A 27,599-nucleotide genomic window follows, 5' to 3' on the forward strand; every position below is an offset into this window, starting at 1 on the left:
CTGGAGCGGGAGTGACTGCCCAGCTGGTGCATGTGAGGGTTGTACTGGGCCATGATGGTGATGGTGTCACACTGCTGGCCAATGATGAGCCGCGCCTGCTGCTCCGTGGCGTTACGCAGATTAATGCCATTATACTGCAGAGAGAAAAGAGGAGCGAGAGAGAGAAGGAGAGGGGGAGAGAGAGAGAGAGAGAGAGAGAGAGAGAGAGAGAGAGAGAGAGAGAGAGAGAGGGAGAAGACAGGAGAGAGAGAGAGAGAGAGAGAAGACAGAGAGAGAGAGAAGACAGAGAGAGAGAGAAGACAGAGAGGGAGAGGAGAGGAGAGGAGAGGAGAGGAGAGGAGAGGAGAGGAGAGGAGAGGAGAGGAGAGAAAAGAGGGCAGTCAGAACAAAGGATAATAATGTCACGAGAAGACACACAAGAGGAGAGGAGAGGAGAGGAGAATAACAGAAGAGAGGAGAGGAGAGGAGAGGAGAATAACAGAAGAGAGGAGAGGAGAGGAGAGGAGAATAACAGAAGAGAGGAGAGGAGAGGAGAATAACAGAAGAGAGGAGGATAGTGAGAAGGGACATAAAAATTAATCACCCAGCAGAGTAGGCAGCACAATGCATGTCCCTGTCACACACATGCTCAGTCAGGCGAGGCTGGTACCTGAGTGCAGGCAACATGGCCTCACATGGCCTGACATGGAGCAACTGCTGGCTACTGACCAGCCCATTGTCTTCACTAAGGTATAGGGCTCAAGGGCATTGTGTGTGTGTGTGTGTGTGTGTGTGTGTGTGTGTGTGTGTGTGTGTGTGTGTGTGTGTGTGTGTGTGTGTGTGTGTGTGTGTGTGTGTGTGTGTGTGTGTGTGTGTGTGTGTGTGTGTGTGTGTGTGTGTGCGTGTGTGTGCAGTGCTTGTATATCTGAGCGCACATCTGTGTGTGTGTGTGTGTCCATGAATGTGTGAGCATGTGTCGGTGTGCATGCATGTGTGCCAGAGCAGTTCTGTTGGACACACCCCTTCAGTGGACCCACTGACAGCCCCGCTTCGCCCTCCCAACAGCACCGCTCACCTCCAGCAGCTGGTCCCCATACTCCAGCCCCGCCTGCTGCGCGATGCTGTTGCTGGTCACCTTGGAGACGAAGATGCCGCCGTTGTCGCCGCCGACGATGGAGATGCCCAGGGGCTCGGTGCCCTTGGTCACGATCACGTTCCGCGGCTCCTCCAGGTACGGCCTTCAAACAAGGGTAGGCACAAAACGACAATCAACCAATGGCGGTTTAAAAAAAACAACAATCAACCAATCAGAGCGTGCGCTCAGGACCAGGCCCTGGGTGCAGAAGCCCCTGTGCCACGCATGATGACCACAAAATGCAGCCATCCGAGAGAGAGATGGAGAAGGAGAGGCAGAGAAAGAGAAGGAAGCCAAGCGCCCTCATGCCATATCAACACTGCTGAAACCAAGGCTTCTTGTTCGGCAGCCCCGCTCATGCCAACCAGCTTGGCATAACAAACACAGGAAAAGCAAAGGGTTCGAGGGTACGCTACACCAGCTTGAGAGCAACACTTTAACACACACACAGGGGGAGGAGGGGGTGTGCATGAATAGGCCGTCTCAAACAAATGCCACAACACACACTCACACAAACACACACTCATTAAAACACACACTCACACATGCTTTCAAGTACTTGACAACATTAAAGGGCCGTACTTGAAATCTCCACGGAGAGCCATAACCACATCCAACATAAAAACTTCAAAAAATGAAACAAAGAAAGGCAACAAAAAAAGATCTAAAAAACCGAACACTACTATTACTAGTTGTTGTTAGATTGAAGCAGGGTTTTCTTTTTCATGGATGTTTTTTTAACACACATCCATGTGAAATGCCACATGCATGTCACAAACAAATAAAAAAAGCCCAACAGCCAGACTCTGGGTGAAGAGACGGGACAATGACAACAAGTTGAACAATCCATCCGCAGACATTAAAGTATGACAACACTTTAGCAATCAGTCAATAATGTACAACATCACCTGCAATCTAAGAGAGAAAAGAGCCAGTCAGCATCTATGCGCAGGATTATTGGTGATGTCATTGTGATTACCACAATCCTTTGAATAGCAGGTACTTATGCTGCTTTACAAACATCTAACTAGAGGTGCTCCGATTGCTCGGCTGCCGATCATGACCGGCCGATAATGGCCAAAAATAGCCTGATCGGTGATCGGAAAAACATGCCGATCAAAAAACCGATCGAGAGATATTAAATTCCTCACGCAACCATTTGCCTTTACACCTGGCGCTGCATGTAGGCGCTGGCTCTGCACAGCTGCAACTGCACCAAAAGAAGGCATCTTTGCTTGTCTATAACTTTTCGCCATTCCCCCCTTCATTTCCACCATTCATAACCATATCTGCATCAACAATGATCTGATTTTCCGATCCATGCGCCGTTTACCTGAGTGACAATGTAATTTGCGATTGAGTACTCGCCAGTGAGCATGTTACGTTATAACCTGTGTAGTTGCCTTGGTCAGCACGCGACAACTTCACGTTGTCAGCACAAACATGTCAATTATTGTTTTCAAAGTTGTAATTGGCAGTCAGTCGATTAGTTTGATAGTCGCTGAAACACCAAACGGCGACAGATGTGGTTAAAACTTGAGAGAGAGATTCAGAACGGTAGTGGAGCACTGCAACTGTGGACGGTGACAGAGAGGGGAGGGGCTCTCCTCACGAGGCTGCTCATTTAAAGCGACAGGTTGTTTTTTTCTCGTATGTGGAAGACTATTTGATGTAATGTTTCAGTTTCAATTCAATCTTAAATAGTTTAGTTATTCTATGCAATAACTTATACATTGATTAATACTGTAGACTGTATTACCAACACTAGTCTGAAAGATGATAATAATAATAATAATAATAATAATAATAGCCTAATAATAGACATGTGCAAATTAAGATTGATTGGTTTATGGGCAGAAATGGTATTCAATAAGGATAATTAATAGGCTATTAAAAAAATAGGAAATCATTTTTGTGATCGGCAATGATCGGTAATCGGCAGATAAAGATTTTTGGTGATCGGTATCGGTGATCGGACCCAAAAAATGGTGATCGGAGCACCTCTACATCTAACATCACAAAACGTCTTAACATGATTAAATGGAATGTATAATTTGTGACTATACACACTGTTGAAGCTTAAAATATGGCTCAAAATATTGATCATGTTTGACTGCACATGCCACATCATGTTAATCTGAAGACTGACGATACAGTACAAGATGTGACCAATATCTAATCTGCTTTACCGCCATCACATCAGCTATGATGATTCAGGTTTCCCTTTTTCACTGACTGCAAGATATCAACAACCCCCTTAATTATCCCTCTCCAGTGATGGGCAACTTGGACTCGGACGCTAATATCCGTTGCCGCATATTCCAAATGAACTGATTTTACCTTTCCAATTAGGACATTTGGACAGGTAAATAAGGTCATTTGGAATATATGGCACTGTGTTGTAGCTCGTGAATCCTGGCTGCCTGTCTCTCCTGTCTTTTCTCTCCTCCCCCCCACCCCCCACAGAGCCCAGCCTGCCTGCGTTGGATGGGAGAGAGGGAGAGAGACGGCAGGCGATACCACCAGAACCAACCTCAGGCTCCGGAGAGAGGAGAACCTCGGCCTAGCAGCCAGAGGGATTCTCAGAAAGGAGCGGTTACGGTACAGATATCTGGAAGAGGAGGAAGATACATCAGGACAGAGAGATAAGAAGAAAGGGAAAATGGAAGGAGGGAGACAGAGGGAGCGAGGGACGGAAGGAGCAGGAGGAGGAAGACAGAAGAGGTTTAAATTTAGTGAGACACTAAGACACTAGGGGATATGAGAAATTATGAGAGAAATTATGAACGAGAAAAAAAAAAAAAAAAACAGAACGGTGAGACTCAAGAGTTTTAAATGGAATGACCGCTGGAGGACAGTGGAGAAACCAGTTCAAAAGGAGAAGTGACGCATGTGGCTCCCTTTCAAAAAGAAGAAGAAGAAAAAAGAAATAGAAAACAAACAAAAAAATTCATGAGGTCCTCATCCAAGACGCAAATTTCCAGCATGAACATTCAAAAACAGAAGAGAAGAAAACAAAAGGAAAGGAGATAATTTTCTTTTCCCTTTAATGTGATCCCTATTTAGTGCAGCTGGAGTCTCCCTCTCCCCGCTGAGACTGATCATGCAGGGTTGTCTAAATAGAGCAGCGGAGCTGGGTGCTGTTGCCTGGCAACCATGGTTGGGGGGGTGTTGGCGGTGTCTTCGGATGGAAGCACCCTGAGGGGTGGGAGTAGTGTGTGTGTGTGTGTGTGTGTGTGTGTGTGTGTGTGGTGGGGGGCTTGGCAAATGCAAGACATGGTATGGTACTAACCACCACACTCGTATCTCTTTTCAATATTGCATTTTGACAACATACTCAGTCAGGTCATTCATCTATGGTTTGGAGAGTTTCACTTTTTAGATACGTCCTAGCATCTCTATAAGAGTGTCTGTCTGTCTGTCTGTCTGTCTGTCTGTCTGTCTGTCTGTCTGTCTGTCTGTCTGTCTGTCTGTCTGTCTGTCTGTCTGTCTGTCTGTCTGTCTGTCTGTCTGTCCAAAATGCATTCTTTCAATTGTCATTCTCTCCTGTGTCCACAAGGCAGCAGTGCATAGACGGACACATCTTTGTCCGCCTGTCAGACTTGTTTTAGTAATTAAGTCTGTGAGCAAAGGCAAGGCCATGTTAGTAAGTGCGAGGGTTAAAGCCAATGGCATTGAACATAACAGTGAAGTGATGTATGCTACGTTTGGGAAGCACGTGATCGACAGACGGCAAAACCCAACGGTCAGAAAGTCCCCAGGAGAGAAAGGCCAACAGTGAACAGAGGCGGAGCCATGTTATTGAGAGGGAAAGTGTTAAACCCAATGCCATTGGACAAAAGAGATTACGTATGCCACATTTAGTCAGGATGCGATAGATAGACTGAAGGCAAACCCAATCATTGATAGAAAGCCCACAGAAAAGAAAGGCACGCAGCAAGCCAGCTATTAAGAAAGGGTGAGAGAAAGTGAAAGAGTCTAGTCCAGTAGGGCTACAGCACAAGGCCTCCCTCCTCCTCCTCCTTCCACTTTCTCCTCACCGGTCTTTCCGTCGTTCCATGGTGGGCACGGGGCTGACGGAGATGCGGGGCAGGGTGGCGATGGAGCCCTGTGACTGGCTGCTGGTGAAGGATGAGGTCTCCAGGTTGAGGGGGGAGAGCGGCGGTGTGATCAGGCTGGGACTGCTACACTCCGAGTGGGACAGGGAGCCTGGGAGGGGGGTGAGTTGAGGTGGGGTGGGGTGGGGGAGGTATAGTAAGTGGGGGGAGGGGGAAGGGAGATATGGCCCTTACAGCACTCACCAACTATCATACCAGGACCAGATAAAGTAGGCACCATATTTGAGTCCTCTGAGAACTCTGAAGACATATTGCAATGGAAATGTTGAACGGCAACCAACTCTACAGAAGGGGTGGCTGAGACAATATTACAATATTACAAATATGTAGTAAAAAACTTCCCATCAACTAGAAAGAGGCTAAAGGCATTTTTGGCAACACTTTCAGTACAACTTTACGAGTGATAAAAATGTCTCAGCCAAATAGACTTCACTAAAATTTAGAGGGTATTGTAGAGGATTAAACCAGACCCAATTATGATGACCGCCTCGGCATCAGAAGGATCATTTCCAGTCATGGTGAGAATTTTGGAATTAAAATGGTCTTCATCAGCGTGAACGCACAAGCTGATGTAGCTTCTCTGTGTTAAGTTCTTTGTGTGACCGTTACTTTTCTGTAAACATGAATTTAAGTCAATGAGCTAGCGTTCCTGTGGCACATACCTCGGTCAGACCCAAGCATGGAGCGCGGGTATCTGGGGGTGGATGGGATCTTTATCCTTTCAGTGCGATACTGGACATTATTTGCTGAACCTGATCAACAAATTAGGGAATTAATTGCTGGCTGTGACCTAAGGAAGGTTCAAAGTCATATGGAACTCTGTACGAATTGTCCACAAATTTGCCTTTTCTTTAAATTATTTACACATACAATTTACAATACAATTAGACATAAATCTAATTTCTGCTGCAGACACACCAAATACAAAAATGGAAATGCATGTTTTGAGTACTTCTCCTCACCTCTGCACAGTTCTGTGTGTGTATATCTAGTTAGTGTGTATATCGAGTCTGTACATTGCGTGCATATTGTATGTTTGGACATTGCGTGCATATTGCATTGCATGGGTAAAAAAAGCGCATGAGTGTGTGTGTGTGTGTGTGTGTGTGTGTGTGTGTGTGTGTGTGTGTGTGTGTGTGTGTGTGTGTGTGTGTGTGTGTGTGTGTGTGTGTGTGTGTGTGTGTGTGTGTGTGTGTGTGTGTGTGTGTGTGTATATCTGTGTGTGTGTGTATGCTGACCGAGGCGTGCGCTGGAGGGGAGGGAGTTGGTGCCGTGGGAGGAGGAGGATCGGCTGCTGCGGGTCGAAGACTCCGAGGGCTCTGCCGGGAGCGAGTGGCCACTCGGCCTCTCTCGGCTCTGGCTCAGGTCCAGGCTCAGACGCCCTTGGTGCTGGGGACTGCAGGGGTGTGGGATTGGGGAGTGGGGATTGGGGAGGGGTTGGGAGGTTGGGGATACAGTAGGAGTTGGGTGCTTGCAAAGGTGGCTCACCTTCGACCAGAACAGCAGTGTTGTGCCCTTTATTCTCCCTCTCTCTCTCTCTGGCTCTTCGTCTCTGTTTTCTTCAACCCCACCCGCACACCTTCCCACTAACACAAAAACACACAGCTTGGGGCTCTGTGTTAACCATTCAGGGACACCGAAAACACTGTAGCCCGGTGGACCAGAGTCTTTCACTTTCTAGGACAACAAGCCTGGACATTCTCTGCAGGGACACAGTTATTAGCATAATTACTTTTCGATGAACTATTACTTTTGTCTTAAATTCCAAAGTACTGATTCAACTGCTAATGAATGACAAAAATGAACCATTAGGGAGAAAGCCCTGATACAGTATGGGTAGTGAAATACAATATTGAATGGGGTAACTATGGCAATTTTAGCCTGGCTGCTAAAAAAAACTTGATCAGACAGAGAGGGAGTGCGCTGCATGTTTTCCATTTGCACAGCAGTTCCCTTATCGCTCATCTCATCCCACCCCACCCCACCACCATACCCCATCCCACCCCCAACACCCCTCCACTGCATTTCAGAGGTAAGATGAGAGGGCCCAGCTGACACACTCCACTTCTCTCTGCTTCTCTCCTCTCAGCCTATTGGGTTTGGGGCCCGTAATATGTACTGTGGTGGCCATCGAGGGGCCTCATAAACGCAGCATGGCCCTCTTGGTGTCAGCGCCCCCCCCCCCTCTCATTATCTTAAGCAGTGCAAATGAGACGATCTGTACGGCAGATGAGGTGGTGGACGAAGAGAGAGATAAAGTGAGGGATAGTGAGAAAGAGAGAGGGGGCTAAGAGAGAGAGGGATGAAAGAAAAGGCAAGAATGAGAGAAGAGTTAAGAGACAGAAAGAAGAGAAGGGGAAGAGAAAGAGAGATAGGTTGACAGAGAGAACAGCAACAGAAAAGGAAAAAGAACGAGAACTAGAGGAGAGAGAGAGAGAGAGAGAGAGAGCGTGCGCTCGAGAGAGAGAGAGAGAGAGAGCGTGCGCTCGAGAGAGAGAGAGAGAGAGAGAGAGAGAGAGAGAGAGAGAGAGAGAGAGAGAGAGAGAGAGAGAGAGAGAGAGAGAGAGAGAGAGAGAAGGAGGACAGAAAGAAATATGTGCTGGTCACAGTTTTTGGCATATTTATAGCTGCTGGAGTGGAGTGTAGCAGTGGAGGTGGAGGTGAGGTGAGGTGAGGTGAGTGGGGTGCTGTGTTGTTGGGCAGGGCAGGGCAGGGCAGGAGGAGAGATGGGGTGGGGTGGGGTGGGGTGAGGAGGGATCAGGGCGGTACCTGGGATGTGAGTGCTGCTGCTGCTGCTGCTGCTGCTGCTGGCTGATTTGGCTGGCCACTGAGGAGCAGTTACTGGTGTGGACCCGGTGGCTTCGCACTGTGTAGACCGGGTTCCTCATGACGGCCGTGATGGCCGGGCACGGAGCCATCCCGCGATGTACCGAGTCTGGAGGAATACGTGAAGACATAGAAATATGAATTCATATATACATACAAGTAAGTTAGTAAGTAAATAGAAATAAATAGAATAGAATAGAATAGAATAGGAAAGAAAGAAGAAAAGAAAAAAAGAGGCAGCCCGGGATAAGTACCTAAGTACCTTAGTTATTATCACCGAAAAAACAAGTGAAGGACAAATATGCATTATGTCAGAGTGATGTGCTTAAACAATACAGTAGTCTTGCCATCACTCCCTTCACAACAGCTTACAGAAACTCCCTTCTGGAGACATGCAGAGGTATCTAGTAGATTCAGCTAAGTAGTTCATGATCATTAGAACTGGGACAAACAACATCATACAGTACACAATCACAGGCATACACATTTATTTATTTTTTATAAGCCATTGAAAATAGCTGCATTGAAACAAAGCTTGTTACATGTATTTTGCTGTCATGCGCATTTCTTCACTTTGAGCCACCGGGTTTGAATGAAAAAATCTATCCAAGATCAATACTACCATCATTAACATAACTTATCATTTCCATTTTACATAATGCTATGACTAAGGTTCTCCTCTGTACTGACAAATGTGTTGGTTGTTACAAGCTTTTGTTTTGGATGCACACACCTGCAAAACACAGACCCATCATAGCTGATGAGCAGACCAGAGAAAAACACACTTCACAGCCAAATTAAGTCACAGATATTCAAATGCGGTAAAAATAGACCTTGTTTTTTAAACTGCTCCTTTTTGTTTGTGTATTCTTGTGATTGCATGCGTGCTTTCATTAGTGCGTGTGTGTGTTTGTGTGCGAGAGAGAGAGAGAGAGAGAACAAAAACAGGCTCCTGCGGCACAAAAGCCTATCCACAGGGAAGACAGTGTGTTTACAACTAAACAACAGAGAAAGAAATATGCATGTCCTTGTTATTCACACCAAAGAGGAAACCAAAACCATTTATTAATTCTAGTGCAATAGTCGTTTGGCGATACCCTGACCTGAATAAAAATAAAAACCTGAAGTAAAAAGGTAAGTCTTATGGTCTACGGCTTTTCATGCAATCTTTGTGGTTGAACAGGGCCACATACAGTCCTTACGGTATAAGGGCCCTATGCAAAGGCACTCATATTATCTGCCAATAAGATGGTGCATGGCCGTTGTGAATTTCAAGATGTCAGTTTAAGACATGCATGAAGGGCCTTAATTACAAAATGACCTCCCTCATGGCAAGGTGACTTCTACCAGTACAATTAATTCCTGTTTTGGGTCCACAACTCAGACATGCATTTTATTTCATTTCTTTTTTTTTTTTCATTTCAGGATAGTGACTGAGGGACAGGAAATGAGTGGCGAGAGAGAAACGGAGAAGGATTGGCAAAATGACCCGGACCGGAATCAAACCCGGGTCGCTGGCGTAGTAAGTTAGGCCATGGTAGGGCCCAGACATGCATTTTAGACCACAACTCTGCTTCTCCGCGGCTGCCAGCTGGGGTAAAGATCAAGGCTGACTGTAACTGGATTATGACTCACCATCAGACTGATGCCATGCCACTACAGTCAATATTACTTCATGCTGAACACAGTGCTGCTCGCTGTCCAATGCTACAGTTCAAAAGCTGTGTCAGGGAGTGACTCAGATGTGTGACATTGGTCAACATGTCCACAGTTTGGCAATCTCCACCAATGCTCATTTGGTCATGTTTATTTGCAGTGGAAGCCAATGTTTAGGATTACATCGGTATTTTCATTGGTCACCTGTGCCAACATATTTAACAGCTATTACCCATGTACCTAACACCTAACTTACCTTACTTACCTACCGTCCACCATTGCTACAGGTCATTTTTTGACCGTCTATTTCAGTTGGCAAAATTGTGCCAATACCCTTTGAAATACATTTTGTTGACCACAATGTGGATGATCAAACTATAAACCAGCTACACTATACGATTCTCCATGTAGCACACTTCATATTCTCCTATATGCATAGGCACAGTAAAAAGTGTGTGTAAAAGCGTCTACTAAAAAGAAAAAAAAACAATATTTGCAGAGAGACGAAAGAGTGCACCAAAATTTATATCACTCTATAATAGTGAAACATGGCAAAGGTAACTCCGTCTGGTGTGTTTTGTGTTTTTTTTTTTTTGTCATACATTTGCAGGAAGTCAACGGACAAAGAAATAAATAGCATTAAAATGTTGGCTAGATGTAAGATAAGTGTGTGTGTGTAGATGCACAGCTCTTCCTCTCGCCCTGGAGAAAACACAAGAGCTGTGGGGTTGCAGTGGCCTGGATGAGGAGGAGGAAGTGGAGAGGAATGAGATGAGGTGAGACTTACTGGGAGGGAGAGTGCCATTGCCGTAGATGGTGGGCATAAAGCCAACACTGTGCCGGTGCCGGTTGGGGGAGTGGTCATCACAGGAGTAGCTCTGAAAAACACACACACACACACACACACACACACACACACACACACACACACACACACACACACACACACACACACACACACACACACACACACACACACACACACACACACACACAGTCACACACACACAGTCACACACACACACACACCGAAGTCAGCCACTATTCTTTGCTTCACAATACCTTTCAATGCTATAATTAGAGCCAGAGCAACCTTTAATGTGTGGTGTGTGTTCCGTGGGTCTTCACACCTGCCTGAGTGGTGTAAATAAATAAAGGCCATTACATAAATGTACTGTAGTGGGGGAAAGCAGTAGAGGTGGAAAGACATCTGCAGCTAAATAGACCACATATCAGCGCGAGGAGCATGGCTCAGCAGTTTGCACCCTGGCCCAGGACTCAGGAGCACAGAGGAGAAGAGGAGAGGAGAGAAGAGAGCCAGGACGGGGCATCAATCTCTGGCTGAGAGGCTAATTAAAGCAAGCGGGTGGGGAGGGAGGGAGAGAGAGAGAGAGAGAGAGAGAGAGAGAGAGAGAGAGAGAGAGAGAGATAGAGAGAGAGAAGAGAGAGAGAGAGAGAGAGAGAGAGAGAGAGAGAGAGAGAGAGAGAGGGCAAGAAAGAAAGAAAGAAAGAAAGAGAGAAAGAAAAAAGAAAGAAAAAAGAAAGAGAGAAAGAAAGAAAGAGAGAAAGAAAAAAGAAAGAAAAAAGAAAGAGAGAAAGAAAGAAAGAAAGAAAGAAAAAAGAAAGAAAGAAAGAGAGAGAGAGAGATGGGGAGAGAGGAGTGAGCAAAATAGTGACAGACTGAAGAAGGAGAGAAAGAAAGATGGAGAGAAAAAGACATTTTGGGAAAGTAAGTAGTGAGATATGAGAATGAGAGAACAATTGTGGGTGGGAGACACAGAGGGTGATCATATATGATCATATGAGTCATATGATATGTGATCTCACAAGAAATATCTTGAGTTCACACTTAGATTGGTTGCTGTGCTGTGTTTGGCTAGAATGTGCGTGTGCACTACGGCTGTCAACAATTAGACTTTGGTCGATTAAAACATTAATAATTTTTTTTTAAAATTGCAAATAAATCACCAACTTGACTGACAAGAGATCCAGGTAAAATGGACCTGATGAAGTGCGTGTGAAAAGGAATGTGAAGAGTGGGAACATTTCATAATTGATAAGGTCAATCAGCTAAAAATTTATGTATTAATGAATGATCATTTGCATCCCTAGTGTGCACACGTGCGTGTGTATGCTGCAACCCTGTGTTTGGCACCTGATAGCTGGGCAGGGCGATGGTCTGGGGCGTCATCCTGCGGCGCAGCGCCGGCGCGGACTTGGGCCTCGGCCGCTTCACCTCCGGCTCCTCGGCCCTCTGCCGCCCAATGTCCTCCTCACAAGACTTGCGCGACGCCAGGGGCTTGGCCTCGCTGAAGCTGTGCAGACCGCCACCGCCACCACCGCCGCCGCTGATGCTCAGGCTGAGGCTGAGGCAGCGCTCATCCCCCGCCTTGGAGGCCTCCGTGATGGTGGAGTCGGAGGCCGAGCTCCCCTGAGGCTTGTGCTTGAACTTGAAGGAGTCGTTGCGGGTGGGCGGCATGGGGGGCAGGGGAGGCGGCTCCAGCTTGGAGGGCTGCGGGGAGTGGATGGAGGTTAGCGAGGCTACTGGGGGAGGGGGTGGCGGAGGCAAAGGCAAGGGCAGGGGCAGCGGGAGCAGGGGCAGGGGAGGGGAGGTGGCCCGGAAGTCCAGCCTGGAGGCGGAGGAGGTGGTCATGTCCACGATGGGCGAGGAGCACTTGAAGACCTCGTCGAAAATGGGCTTCCTCTGCTTGGGCGACTTGAAGATGGACAGCTGGGCCGGGGGGGCGTCGGACGAGACGGTGAGGGGGCTGCCGGCGGCCACCACCATCTTGGGCCAGGTGCCGCCGCTGTGTTTGCCGCTGCGCTCCAGCGTGGTCTCCAGGGTGACGCAGTCGGAGGAGGCGGGGCCGCTGGGCTCCAGGTGGGGGGCGTAGCAGCACTCCTGGAAGGCGCTGGGGTAGCGCGGCAGGCCCAGCTCCGAGGACGGCCGCAGCTGGTTGGGGTGCACCGTGTTGGAGGAGGTGAAGGCCGCCTTGCTGTTACGGCTCTCCGACGGGAAGGGCGGGGGAGGCGGGAAAGGAGGCATCATCATCTCGTCGCCGCCGTCGGGCCGCGGCGTCTTCGATCGGTGGTTGGCGTTGATGGCATTCACGCTCAACCCCTCGCCGCCGCCGCTGTAGATGTCGGTCTGCGTGGAGCTGCTGTTGTGCTTGAGGTTGCGGCTGTTGCGTGAGTGCACCTCGAGCGGACGCCCGCCGCCGCACTTCTCCACCTCCCGCAGGCTCTCAAAGATGTTTTGACCGGAGGAGCTCTGGGGAAAGAACTGGGGGTGGGCAACAGGGAACATTAACACATTGGCGATAAAATTAAATAAATAAATAAGCCAGTTTCCATCCAACACAGGTGATTTAACACACTGACTGCCACACTGCTTTTCCCCTTTGATTTGGCTAGAACAGAATGCCAGCAATTCAGACCATGCTTGACGTCTTTTCTTAAACCACAGCATAATTTCTTTAAGAGCTACAGCACATACAGGCTCATTTGGAAGGAGAGACCAACTCTAAGCTATTTGAGGTAGGACACTGAATCAGTTTTTCGCAAGGCAGCGCTCCCCCATCTCTCTTTTTAAAAATACACATGAGGTTTATTGGAGTGTCTAATTTTGTAATATAGAAAAAAGCGTGAAAGCACATTAGTGTGGTTTTGGCATTCAACGCAGGGGATTCGAAACTAACCAGAACATTTTTGGCAGTCAATGTGTTAACTGAGTAACGAGTATCCATAACGATCAGCTGATTCAAAGCTGGTTGGCTCAAGTTGTTGGCAGGGTATTTACTTTCTGAACCTGGGATTGACCCCTCTGAACATTAGATCATTCTGGCAGAGGGGGAAAGAGGTAAGCAGGCAAACTCCCTGTTGTACGGTAACTGAAACGTTGAAAATGAGAACTCACAGCACAAACCACGGCACACTCATTAAATGGTGTGATAGCATGAGGTAATCAGACTTGTGGAAAGGCTCAGCCAATGTCACACATTTACAAACCAAATCTTCACAAAAAATTGGCTATTTTTGGAAAAAGGTCTATACAGAGAAAAGAGAGCAAGTAGTTAGAGTGGGAGTGAGAGAGTGAGAAGAGATAACAAGGGAAAGTGGGGTCAAGGAAGAGAGAGAGAGAGAGTAGGGAAGACAAAGATTTGACGAGGGAAAGAGAGAGCAAGGCTGAGAGGTGGGACCAAGATGGGGGAAAATCAGAGAAAGGGAGATCAAAAGAGAGAGAGAAAGAGACTGTGAAGAGATAGAGAGAGAAGAATCCAGAGACAGAGAAAAAGAGAAAAAGAGAGAGAGAGAAAGAGAGAGAGAGAGAGAGAGAGAGAGAGAGAGAGAGAGAGAGAGAGAGAGAGAGAGAGAGACAGAGAGAGAGAGAGAGAGAGAGAGAGAGAGAGAGAGAGAGAGAATAAAGAGATAAAAAAGTGCTTCATTAGAATTCACCTTCATGAGGGAGAGACTGAGTGAGTCCCTGCAGCTCCTCAGCAAAGCCTCGCATTCAGTCAGTGATTTGTTATCTAGCGCGATGCCATTTATCTGGGGAAGGGGGGAAATTTAGGTCAGCACTTCTCAAAAGAAAGAGAAAGAGGAGGGGAGATAGACAGGAAGAAAGACAGAAAAAGTATGAGGGGGGAGTCTATTCAGTCTATTCCAACCAAATTTCCATCACAATAATGTACAGAGAAAAGAGTTGAAACAGCCAACACGACTTAAAAGAGAAATGTAATTCAAGTCAGCTCACCAACACATTCCCAAAGAGTTCCCACAACCAATGAACTCCTGTCTTATCTATCTACTTTCAGATAAGTTCACACTTCAGTGAAAAATAATAGCTGATGCCTGAATTTCATTCACAATGACTTGGTCTTCCATGTATCATCTGTCTTCAAGAGCAGTTTACTACAGAGGTGATCAATATCATACTGTTATATCTTGGCCACTTTACAAATCTGAAATGTATTAGACACAGTTATACTTTTGTTTTTGTTTTGTTTTTTTGTGACAATGACTTAATTCTTGCATAGCACATTCTCCATAGTGGCCATCTTTTGTATGGACCATTCTTTAGAATTGATTAAAAAAAGTTTGTGTGTTACATGAGGAAAAAACATAATCCTCAATTCAATGCAATTCAACAATGGTCATTATACATTGTGAGATATAGCAATAGATAGTGAGTGTGAGTAATAGCAAAGATATTGTATTAACCCCTGAGAAAAGAGGCAGTGATACTGCAGTGTCCTCTGCAACTCTAATTATGTAATGCTAGGACTGTATATATGTCTGTCACTGTCTGTTCCATCCACAACTCTCCAACCAATCATTTTACTGAGCTCATTTACTAAGTGTCTTATTACAAGTCAGTGCAGAGCCAAGTGTGATGTTGTTTGGGTTCAGGTACACTTCATTTCACAATTTCTTTTCAAGTGAATGCAAATGCATCAACATGTGCTATTACAAGTAATGTTTTGTACTTACACAGTACATACACTATACCTTACCCTTAACCCCAACTCCAAGGTTTGGTTTAAATACATAAATAGTAATATTGGTGAATTAACTTTTCGTCTGTATGTTACCGTACACGCCCCTCACACAAAATTGCTGCTACATAAACGGTCTCGGCAGGACATCTCATAAAGTCATCAGTTCTTTATGATTGGCATCCACAGGCAGGAGGCATCAGCACACTTGACCCACTCTCGCTGATTACAATCTGGACAGTCACATGTTTCTCACGTTAGCATTTGAAGTGCAAGACCTATCACATATCGTGTAGGCAAACTGCAGTAAGCAGACTTGCCATTACATATGGGTGGGGAAAATAAATGCCACATGCACAGTATGCGTCTGGAGGGGTCTCGACACCATGTCACACTATGTCACAGTGGAAAAGCAGTTCAACTAAGGTCACGAATTAGTGGGGGGGGACGACACTTGATCCCTGCAGAAGAAAAGTACACATTCTGCTAAACCTGGCTGGCTGAGTGTTGCTGATTGCATCAGGCTGTATCTGTAGCACCAAAAATGCCTCGTAGGGAAAAAATAGAGGGGTGGACTCACAGCGATGAGGCGGTCTCCTGCAGTCAGGGAACCCTCCCGTGCAGCCGGACTCCCCGACACGATATTGGTCACATACACACCACCTTCCAGCACGATACCACAGTCTGAGAGAGAGAGAGAGAGAGAGAGAGAGAGAGAGAGAGAGAGAGAGAGAGAGAGAGAGAGAGAGAGACAGAGAGAGAGAGAGAGAGAGAGAGAGAGAGAGAGAGAGAGAGAGAGAGAGAGACACAGAGAGACAGACAGAGAACACTTCAGTTTTGCTGAAGTAAATTCAACTACACTTTTGTTTTTCACAGATACTAGACACAGTCAACTAGCCTGACAAGCCTATGATATGAAAAGTATAGTCTGACATCAAACCATAGGCAAAGCAAAAACTTGTGGATGGAGCGGGCATTTGGCGTTCAAACTGCTTAACTGCACATGATAGGCAGATCCATATTGTTACCTTGCTAAGCCTATCCAGATGATGCTACACAAATTAAACAAAACAAACAAATTAAATGAAAACACAAACAAAGGGTATTGTGACTGAAGGCCAGATTCCTGCCCAGCCACCTCTCTCTCTTATGGTGTGCTGCTAGTCAATGTACATGTGTTTCATTCATGCGTTTCATACACCTGTTTCACTATAGTCTGGCTTGTCAGGCCAACACAGAAGAGCAACCTGAGCTGAAAATAACCCGTCACATGTGTATCTCAGACAGACTAACAAAGTTAGTCAAACAAAGTGACCGCAAGCCAGACGGGCAGCGAGGGCGGCCGGAAAGCGATACGATACCCTTGTGTCCGGCGAGATTGATGTGCACGGGGGTGACCAGACGTCCTCCCAGGGACTTCCTGCGCCGCACCAGCATGTTGAGCAGGCCGCCGGCCGCCAGCACCACCTTCACCGCCTGCTTCCTGTCCTTGTTGACCAGGTCCACGTCGTTGATCTTCAGCAGCCAGTCGTTCACCCTGCAGGACCACGCCAGGAAGGATTATAGGACATTATTTTTTTGTGATCAACATTTTTATTGAGCAGACAGATGTAAAAATGTCAGGTATAAAACACAAAAACTATATATAGCAGGGAAAATGAGCTCATACAAGAACATACACAATTCGAAAAGAAAAATATTTAGTAACACAAATTAGGATTATATATTATTGAGATTGTTCAAAACAAGGATTGATAATGAGCACAAGTACACATAAAAATACTTCTGCCAGTAGTTCACCCTGCAAGACCATACAAGGATTGTACAATATTGAGATGATTCAAAACAAGGATTCATAATGAGCAAAGGTACATGCAGGCAACTTCAGCCAGTCGTTCACCCTGCAAGACCACGCCAGAAAGGATCATAGGACATTATTGAGATGATTCAAAACAAGGATTGATAATGAGCACGAGTACACGTAAGCAACTTCAGCGACGTAAGCAACTTCACTCTGCAAGACCTGAGCAGGAATTATTATTATTGAGAATATTCAAAATGAGAATTGATGATGAGCACAAACAACGAACTGCAAAACAAACCAAAATGGACAGCTAGCGAGAAATGATCTTTGGCATAATTCAAAATGATGAGCACATTATTCAAAATGAGTAAAATACATGAATGGTTAGCCATGACTCATATTAGTGGAGTTCATCATTCAACTCATTCCTGTCAGTGTGTGGTAATGAGCAACTTGTATTATACATCAGGACTTGCATATGGTATGTATTCCTAATGATTTATTCTACCTGTGTGCTTAATGGGCAACTTTAGTAATTAACACCTCTTCCTGGTTGAGGAGCTGTGCTAAATGGTTCCAATGAGTTATTGAATGACAAGCAAATGGGTGGTGTTGCATCATTTGGAGGCAGATTCATCAATGGTTTCGTATGTTTATACACTGCTAGAGAAGATAAGGGAAAACTAAAAAACACAATGCAACTCCAAGTCAATCACACCACAGTGATATTAGCCAGTTAGGAAGCAACACTCATTGCGAATCTATTTTGCACATTATTGTGCAAATTTAACAAGGAATGGGTAGAATTAGAGTTAATAACCAAAACTAGCTGCTTGGGGATAGGACTACTTTTTCCAGATACACTTTCAGCTTCTGGCCACTAAGAGTTATTCTGCAGGTGCTATCCACAGACCATTTCTTTTTTTCATTCTTTCTGGTCATATGGGCATTTTGTCAGTGTCCCACCCCACTGAAGGCACCATGAGGTGGTGTTTATCATGCACTGAAGTTGTTCAGGTAGTGTTGTTGCTCATACAAAATGCCACATCAATGTGCGCTGTGGCAAGAAGATTTGCCGTGTCTGCCAGCACAGTGTCCAGAGCATGAGGGGATACCAGGAGACATGCCAGCACACCCACACCCTTCTGGCAAAGGAAGTGGTTTCTGGTCAAACGGTCAGTGGAGACGTAACGTCTAGCTCATGTCATGTGACAGACTGGGGTTTGAGGATGCTATGGCGAATGCAATGCTGCCTGCAACATCATTTGTGAAGAGTTCAGAGCATGAACGGTGAACATGGCCATTTCGATGCTCTCTGGCACATGCCAGTCATCCTCGATAGTGTTGGGCTGTACGCATAGGTCCCCCTTGTGGCCACTAGGCCCTCATACCATCCTCATGAAGTCTGTTCCTGACCATCTGAGCGGAAACATGCACATCAGTGGCCTGCGAAGCTCATTTTTCAGGGATCTGGCAGTGCTCCTCCTTTGCCTTCAGACACAGAGAAAGAGACAGTCTGTCTCTTGTCTGCTGGCATGTCTGCTGGTATCCCCTCCATGCTATGAAGACTGTGCAGGGGGACAGAGCAAACCCTTGTGCCACAGCACACATTGATGTGGCATCTTGGATGAGCAGCACGATACCTGAGCAAAACTCAGTAGGGAGACAGAAACCGCCTCATGGTAACTCCAGGGATGGAAGGAACACTGACAAAAAGTACATGTGACCAAAAAGTCAGCCAGAAAGGATGAAAAATAGTCTGTGGACACCACCTGCAGAATAGTTTGGGACGTGTCTTGGTGATTACTTCAAAATTCTATCTAGTGCTTGTTTAATTTGCACAACAGTATGCAAAATGGATTCATAATGAGTGGTGCTTCCTAATTGGACAGGCTGACATCAGAGAAGTATGATTGACTTGGTGTTGCATAACATTTTTTAAGTGTTCCCTTTATTTTTTCAAGCGGTGTAGTACTTCACTCACACTGGTGCCATTGGTATGTCCAAGATTGTTTGCAAGTCGCTCCTGCTAGGATCTTAAATCTTGCAAAGAAACCAGTTTGATGTTGAATAAAACTCAAACTAGCGACATTATGCCTTCTTGGCTGAGGGGTTGTGCTAATTACAGGTATTCAATGGCAAACAATAATGTGCTGCATTATGGCTTTTGGAGGCAGGTTATCAATCACTACTTTCATGTGTTCACTGTTCATAGGGTTTCTTTCATGCCCCTTCTTTACCATCAAAATGGGCAAACATTTTTTTTTGTGTGGTTCTAGGCTCCATTTTCTTAGTTCAAATGGTCAAAATGTGGCTCCAAAGTTGGATGAAAACCTGCTGTTTGCTGTTGAATATCATTCAGACAAGTGAGGAGATACCTTAGCCTCCCGTCGGCGATGCTTCCCTTGTCCACCCTCGTCACAAATATCCCGCAGTCTCCCGGTATGTAGGGATCGTTTATCCCCTCGGCGATGTCAAACCCAAGGGCCTTGAGGTCCATGTCATCCTGATCCGCGCACAAAACCAAAAGACAAATGGTGATTGATTACACCTCTCAGTTGGGTTCATTTACGTTTGCTCCACTTCCGCAGACCTGAATTACACAGTCAGGTCAGGTCTGTCGTCAAGAAAGTGAGTCCACACAACAGATCTATTCATTGAAATACACTAAACATTGATTGACTTGCCAAATACAGGCATTACTCAGCTGACTTGAAGACATGCGTACAGAGCTTTTTTTGTCTGACATTGATTAGAGTATAGGATTATAATGACTGTCGTGGTATCCCTGGTAAAAACCCTACTTCATCACTGTCAGTCATTAGTCCCAATTTAGTCCTTCACCAGCCTATAGAAGTTGCTTAGTAACTGATGTGCACGCACGCACGCACGCACGCACGCACGCACACACAGACACGCACACACAGACACGCACACACAGACACGCACACACAGACACGCACACACAGACACACACACACACACACACACAGACACACACACACACACACACACACACACACACACACACACACACACACACAAAGCCCAAAGATGAAACACAGGTACTTATTTATAGGCGTTAAGTGCTAGCTAGCCCACTCTCCCTGGAGACTCACCCGGTCCTTCTCGAACTCCACCACCTCAGTCTCCCACTCCAGGGAGTCGGTGTCGATGGCCGAGTCGTGGGAGTTGTGAGCCATCAGCTGGCAGAAGTGAGCCTCCTTGTCCAGCTGGCTCTCCACCTTCTCTCTGCAACAGTGGAGGGAAAAAAAACACTTGCATATTTAACACACACAAACGCAAGCAAAAATGAAGTATGGGCACAGACACAGACATTAACCCTTTGAGGAGTAAGGGTTTTTTCCCCTCTCCAGTCCTTCTAGAATTTTACTTGAGCACTCTAATGTTCCCATAGAACTCAAAATGATTGTTCACCTAAGTAAAAAACAGCAAAACTAAGTCCACCAGTGTGCGGTGATCCTTCTTCTTTACTATCAAAATGATTGTAGTCACATATGCACACAAACAAAAAAAGTATGGACAGAAGCACAGATGCTAATGTGGAAAAACAAAAAAAGTCCTCACTATGCAATGAGGCAGTAATGGGGTACCCAAGTCTCCACCCCTTTCTGTCGCATCATGGGGCATGGGGATTCAAAAAATAATTACTGGCCTTGAAATGAGTGGTCTTACGACGGCAATCCAAACCTTTAAAATCCACCTATGCACCACAAATACGCCACAACTCTACTCGATCACTTTCATTGATTGTTTTAGCAACTTGAATGGACAATGGGCTATGCACAATAGAGCCTGTTCTTCAGCTAGTATACAATTTGGTCAGACTCAGCACTCTAAAGAAGAACACAACAGTTTGAGTGAAGCCTGCTTGTCACCTCATCAATTTTGCAGACATTCATATACAATGGATATAAACATGTATAAAATATAAAGTGATATTTCAGTTCTTTTCCTTGCCACAAATTTGGTCGCAACAGTCTACAACTTGAATTGAACATTTTCATCGGCAGGCTCCACACGGTGTACAACAGACACGGCACTACAACGTGGTCTAATTAGTGAGATGATGAGAAGCTTTACAGCTTAGATACTTCAAAGCATGGACTTCCACCTGCATTTATGTCTTGAAAATACACTAGCTTTGATGCTGCAGACAGGTCAGACGGTGCAACAAGACCAATCACTTAATCACGGTGTTAGAAATATTAGCTCAACACCATGTATATCCTCAGCAGTGTTACTTTTAATAGGTCTCTTGGACATTCCAGAGATCCTACTGATGAAACTAAAGTCTTTGTTTGCTTCAAGCCCACTTCACTGTTCAACTCCAAGGTCAACATTCTAAGAATCAGCAAACCCAGGAGCTATACTAAGAACATGGTTAAGTCATAAACCAGGCTTAGTTCACCAGCAGGAAGTGGTAAACCTGCTAATAGAAATACCTGTAGGCATCATTTAGATAAGAAAATGAGGACTCCAGACTCTTCTATTAGCTCTAGCTCAAGGTTAACTTAAACTGGTTTACTACTCTGAGGTCCTTCAATGTCTGCAGCCGACTTCTGCTTATGTTCTACCAGTCTGTCATGGCCAGCGTGCTCTTCTTTGCTGCGACGTGCTGGGGAGGAAGCATCAGGAAGAGAGATGCTGGACGCCTTGACAGACTGGTGAGGAAGGCGGGATCAGTGGTGGGCATGGAACTGGAGACACTCACCTCAATAACCGAGAGCAGAACACTGAGCAGACTAGACTCTATTATGGACAATCAGCATCACCCCCTTAACGCCACCTTCACTAACCAACTGAGTCTGTTCAGCCACAGACTCCGTGCTTTCACCTGCAGGACTGACAGACTAAGGAAGTCCTTTGTCCCATGGGCAATTCAGCTGTTAACAACACACAGAAGGACACTAAGAAGAACATCATCATAGGGGACTGGACTGCCTGAGATGCCAGAGCTGGCCCAGCCCGGGAAACCTCTTGGTGTGTGTGTGTGTGTGTGTGTGTGTGTGTGTGTGTGTGTGTGTGTGTGTGTGTGTGTGTGTGTGTGTGTGTGTGTGTGTGTGTGTGTGTGTGTGTGTGTGTGCGTGTGCTGTCCAATAACTGCACTAAGGAACTTTTGACCCTTGACCACTGGACATACTTGTTTTTCCTGCTTACTCACCTGCTTGTAGGGGGGGGGGATAATCATCAAGTTCAAAATTTCACCACGCCCACTTGGGACATGATTAACACTATAAATACAAGAACTTTGACACCAAAAGTAACTCTGTATCTTGAAAATAACCCCCCACCCCTTGAAAATGAAAAAAATAACCCAAAAAGTGGCATTTTCTGCACATTCCGCCTGGAATACATAAGCTATTCTGACTGTTTGGCTATATACTGTTGAAAAAAAGCTTTCAAAGCCATTTGATTTTCAATTTACACTATTAATAGAATAACTGTTACACCTCAAAGTGACTCTGTATTTTGAAAATAATCCCCCACCCCTCTTCAAAATAAAAAGAAGCTGTTCTGCCTTTTGTATGAACTATTCTTACAACATACCAACACTGAAACACTGAACTCATTTGGAACATTTTCTATTTCAAATACAGAACAGTTTAATAACTTTTATTCAGTCACATTTACATGGAAAGAACTTGTCAGTGTTATGTAGAATCTCATATTTGTCTTAGTCTTTCAAGACTTTCTTGGAATTTTGCATATTCCAGTGTGGTTCGGTCACTCCTCTTGCCTAGGTACGCCATGAGAGCATCTCCAAACTCCTGTGCTGTTTTCATCCTCCTCTTCCCACTGGGCAGTGTCACCTGGATTCTGAAGATAGGATCGACTTTAGGCAGAAGTGTGGTGCTTTCTCTGGCAAACTGAACCTCAAACTTCATCCTCTGCAGCTTTGCGTTGTTGTTCAGACTTTCATCCACAAGGAACTTTGCAACTTCCCCACTGTCAGTGAAGGGGCCACCAAAAGATTTCAGCGTGTCCAGCATGTCTAGCCTCTTCCTCTCCTTTCTTTGAGCTATCTCCTGTTTTTCGTCTGCCCCACTCTCGAATTTCGCCTTCATGACTTTACTCCAGTTTAGTTCAACCTCTCTTTTTGCTTGGGCTGCTGCCTTGAAATCTCTGAAGGACGGAATCTGTCCATCCCTAAGCTCCTGGCTCTTCTGTAAAATTATTGACCTACTGACTGCGTTCAGTGTGCCTAGCTTCTTCAGTCTGTAGTCCACCTTGCCACATTATCTCTCCATCCCAATGTTGTGCACAGGGGTGCCATCAATGTTACTAGCCTGTTCACTGACAGGGTAGTCCATTGGGAAGGTCTCCTCATCAATTCCATAGTCCCTCCTCTGCCTGGCCAGGACAGTCTTCAGATGGGGCAGCATGAGATCTGTCAGCTTCTTCACTTCATCCAAGTGTTCGGCAGCCACGTCTGACACCGAGTTCAGGACCTCCTCAGAGTAGGTGTTCTTCACACTACCAAAAAGCTTGTCAGACACTACAGGATACTCGGGTGTTGTGAACGTAGTGTAGTTGTCACTGATCCCACTGGCCCAAGCCTGTATGCAGTCCCTTGTAGAACTCCCTGAGCTGAGTATGGGTAGCATCTTTCTCTATGGTTCTGGCATAGAAGGGCTCCACCAAGTGCACACCGAGGCAGGCAAACACCACAAGGGCCACCTTGAGGTAGGGAAGCTCCATCACTTCTCTGACGAGGCAGGCCAGGCGGTTGTTTATGTGAGGGTTCTGGCTCAGGAACTCTGTCAGATGGCCAAAGTGGTATATTAGGACTGCTGCCGCCCTGGAGAGACATCCAAACCTGCTGTCTTTGTAGGAAAACAGCACACTGGATGCCTGCCTTTGCTCAAGGAATAGGAGGAATTCCCTGTAGCGGTTCCAGGGTTTGTGTGAATACTCAGGAGCCACCAACTTGAGGCACATATCCAGTGCCTGTCCAGCCACACTGGCATTCTTGCTGTCTACATCCAGATCCACCATGAAACTCTGTAGCACTTGCTCCATCTTCATATCTGCCTCCACCAACCGCATCACTTTATTCATGGCACTGCTGAAGCCCAGTGTAGTGTGGGTGCCACAAAAGATCTGCCCTGCTGGTGTTTCCAGGTTGTACATCTCAGCCAACAGCTTTGAAAACCCTTTGTTGTGCTCTGTGCTGTCAGTCATATGTGCATCGACAAGTTTATAAACCTCCTCCACACTGACTCCTCTGACCGACGCCAGTATTTCAAACCCCATATCCACTTGCATTGCTATGTCCTTTGTGGTCTCTCGATGAATTGGTAGGATAGGCAGAGGAAATGGGCTATCTTGACCCACATGCAGCCCTTGTACCATGAACTGGCCTACACCTTTCTTTGTGGTGCTGTCCGATGCATGTGTGATCATTTTACCTTTCTCCTTCTCCTCCTCAAGCTTTTCCACAACTAGACACAGACTTTGGGCCTCAATTTGATGTAGAGCTGTCCTTATGCTTCTAGTACTTGGCACCGTATCCTTGTCAAAGACCTCATCGAATTCCCCAGCACTTTTCCAGCTTCGTCCAAACATAGTGTTGCCCACTTCAATTACAGCTGAGCTTGCCTCACTGATAGAAAGTCCCTTTCCTGAGAGATTGGCTATAGTTGTATAGAAGTCATCCCGGACTTTTCTCTCGGGCAATCGAATGTGTTGAAACTCCTGTGGCAGTGGATCTTCATCCATGCTTAGTTCAGCAACATCTGTGAAGATTCTTTTCCTTCCTTTTGGTTCTGCTCGCACCACACTCTCCTTACCCTCCTTTTGAAGCTGTGTGTCAGTCTCAGGCATCTGTCTCAGTGGGGAGGTGCCCTCTCTCTCTTCATCACTGCTGCAGCTGGGTATCTCACCAGTTTCAGTCAATATATCTGCAATATGGTCCAGAGTTTGGTATGAGAACTGCTGGTCTCTCTTCTTCTGGTACTCTTCACTCCTCTCCCTCAACCTTTGGGTTCGCATCATGCTATGGTACCAGACAGGGTCCACACCTTTGGAGCAGAACATTTTTCGCTCTGTCTTCTGATCTTCATAGTATTTGGGCTCCATCTCACTCATGCTTACACACCACTCTTTCTCCAGTGTTTGTCGCCGTAAAGGGTCATGAGCAAATACATCAAAGAGCTCAGACTTTGTATGAAATAACTCTTTGTATTGTTTGACAGCTTGTGAGTCTTCTTTCCCTTTCTGTCCATACCTCTTTCTGCCCTCACTGAACTGTTTCCAGATCCTTTCTACCTTCCTCTGGATGGTGCTTAAGGAAACACAAAACACAGTGTCATGGTAGTACTTGGCGTAGACCTGTTTTGCCACCTCCCGTACTGCCATAGTTGTAGTCACTTTCCCATTGTCCATCTCAAGGTGGTAGCGTATCATGCTTATGACACTCTGCAATGTAGGGAGTTTTGTGGGTGGTTGGAAGGTCTTGGAGGGAGGAAAGTCAGTATCTGCATTATAAATGTTTCCAGAAGATCTGGTTTTGGGCCCGTTGTTGGGCTCTGCCATGCTTGATGATGCCATGCTATGTCATCAGACTGATGTGACTTCTCTGAAATAGATCAATATTCTAAATTAGACTAAGTTACAAGCACTAGGTTTAGGACAGTGTTAATTAACTTAGTTAGCTGATAAATTAAGCTAAATTAGTAGGTTTCTCTAAGTTATTACTGTATAATAAAGTTAGCTGGCTAATTTGAGCAAAAACAAGCTAGCTAGCTAGTTAGCTATTTGTTCTTAACAGATAAAAAGCTGAAAGTATGACTGGAACCTGACACAAATCTTACAATAAATCATATAATAATATAATCATTAAGTTTGAAAGGAAAAAACATACCTGGGACAACTTTTTTAACTGCTTGTCTGATGGTGTGCTGAATATGACTGTCTGCTTGGGGATTTCACCAGTTTTCTTGCAGTCAACCAGCAGTCACAATGTATTATATAAATGTACTTTATCATATCAGAACATTGCAACATCTGGTGGACAGGTGAACCCAAGTGTTCTCTTAAGATATTGTTTTACTTTTAATAATAAAAGGAAGGAATAATAGGCAAAAATCATGTCCGATTTAGTTTTTTGGGTGGGGTGGGGGGTTTATTTCATGATAGGCACCAACTTCCAATACAAAATATCTCCCAAATGACCCAATGCACCATCACTGAAGTGGGCGTAATCATTTTCCAATTTTTTCATTTTTTGGCCATTTATCCCCCCCCCCTACTGCTTGACTGTGATCTGTCGGAGCTGGCCCAGTTACTGGGGAACCTCTTTGTGTGTGTGTTTGTGTGTGTGTGTGTGTGTGTGTGTGTGTGTGTGTGTGTGTGTGTGTGTGTGTGTGTGTGTGTGTGTGTGTGTGTGTGTGTGTGTGTGTGTGTTGTGTGTGTGCTTGCCTAAAACACTTACCTGTACTTTACTGTGACATTGTAAGAATGTTCAACCCCTATCATACTCTGTACACTGCCTACTTCTACATACTATACTATATCATAGATGTATCCATCAACACTTGTTGTCTACCTTAACTGACAGAGTATGTTTTTTCTGCTTTGGTCTATCCCAACTCACAGAATGTCTTTTTGCACAATTACCTTTTTCTACATTTATCTCTATTATTTTATTGTATTTTCCCCACCCTGATGACTATTCCTCCTGTGTTTATTTTTGTCTTGAAATGTCCATGTGGGCTTTTGTGTATTTGTGTATTTATGTAAGCTACTGGATACCTGAATTTCCCCCTGGGGATCAATAAAGTTACTCTACTCTACTCTACTCTACTACTGAACCAGCTTCTTAGTATACCTTCCAGAGCTATACTACCTGGGAAAATGTAATGATAACAAATGTATGGCGCATATCGAATTGCCATAGAGGAAGAGATTTAGAACATAAGAGAGAGGGGTACTGATGTTATGACAAAAAGGCTTATGGGGTGCACAACAAGACAAAAAAGGTTGGGAAACACTGCCTGGAGGGCACTCTGAAGCTGTTTGGGGATAGGATTACATTTCACAGCTACACCACCAGCTTCTGGCCACTAGGTGGCATATGGGATCACTCATTTTCACTCCTGTAGTCACAGGAATCAAAAGACGGCAGTAGCAAGCGCAGCCAGGGGCATGGGTGTGTGTGTGTGTGTGTGTGTGTGTGTGCGCGGGTGTTTAGATTTGCAAAATTAACCTGAGCAGGCTTGACGCCTTGCTAGCATAGCATGGCCAAGAGTGACGGAGACAACCTGAGCTCCGACTGTGCTGCGCAGACAGACAGACACGCAACCAAGCACATGCACACACGAGAGAAGAGGAACGGCAGCATCTGGAGGAAAAAGACAAGGAGCGTGTCCTTGTGAATTTCAAATGAAGAGGCCTGTCTGGGTTCAGAAGCAGATTAGAGGAGGAACGAGTCCCTTGGAGCAGCACAGAGGCTGTGTATCCTCTCTTGACAGAATGGGAGACAGAAAGGACAAGCCAGTCCTGAGGTAAAACTTTCTACACTGGAACACAAGTCAACAGGAGAAAAAAGGAGGAAAGAGGAG

At 45.6% G+C, this 27,599-nt stretch overlaps 1 protein-coding gene across 7 annotated transcripts in view; it reads right to left on the reverse strand.

The window, feature by feature from the left end:
- dlg5a (discs, large homolog 5a (Drosophila)) overlaps positions 1 to 27,599 on the reverse strand; it is an 87,484-nt gene that overhangs the window by 14,471 nt on the left and 45,414 nt on the right. For 6 of the 7 annotated variants that reach the window (XM_063191561.1, XM_063191560.1, XM_063191558.1 and 3 more), the window contains 13 exons: positions 20,133 to 20,265; positions 19,392 to 19,519; positions 16,571 to 16,746; positions 15,790 to 15,893; positions 14,170 to 14,262; positions 11,870 to 12,997; positions 10,502 to 10,592; positions 8,002 to 8,167; positions 6,471 to 6,628; positions 5,895 to 5,984; positions 5,155 to 5,323; positions 1,055 to 1,217; positions 1 to 134 (listed from right to left, as the gene is read on the reverse strand). In XM_063191561.1, the coding sequence (XP_063047631.1) occupies positions 1 to 134; positions 1,055 to 1,217; positions 5,155 to 5,323; positions 5,895 to 5,984; positions 6,471 to 6,628; positions 8,002 to 8,167; positions 10,502 to 10,592; positions 11,870 to 12,997; positions 14,170 to 14,262; positions 15,790 to 15,893; positions 16,571 to 16,746; positions 19,392 to 19,519; positions 20,133 to 20,265 (2,733 nt within the window). The remainder of the gene's footprint in view (positions 135 to 1,054; positions 1,218 to 5,154; positions 5,324 to 5,894; positions 5,985 to 6,470; positions 6,629 to 8,001; positions 8,168 to 10,501; positions 10,593 to 11,869; positions 12,998 to 14,169; positions 14,263 to 15,789; positions 15,894 to 16,570; positions 16,747 to 19,391; positions 19,520 to 20,132; positions 20,266 to 27,599) is intronic. The other variant, XM_063191562.1, reaches the window with a different exon arrangement.

This window comes from Engraulis encrasicolus, chromosome 24, assembly GCF_034702125.1.
Source record: "Engraulis encrasicolus isolate BLACKSEA-1 chromosome 24, IST_EnEncr_1.0, whole genome shotgun sequence".
NCBI classification, from domain to species: Eukaryota; Metazoa; Chordata; class Actinopteri; order Clupeiformes; family Engraulidae; genus Engraulis; species Engraulis encrasicolus.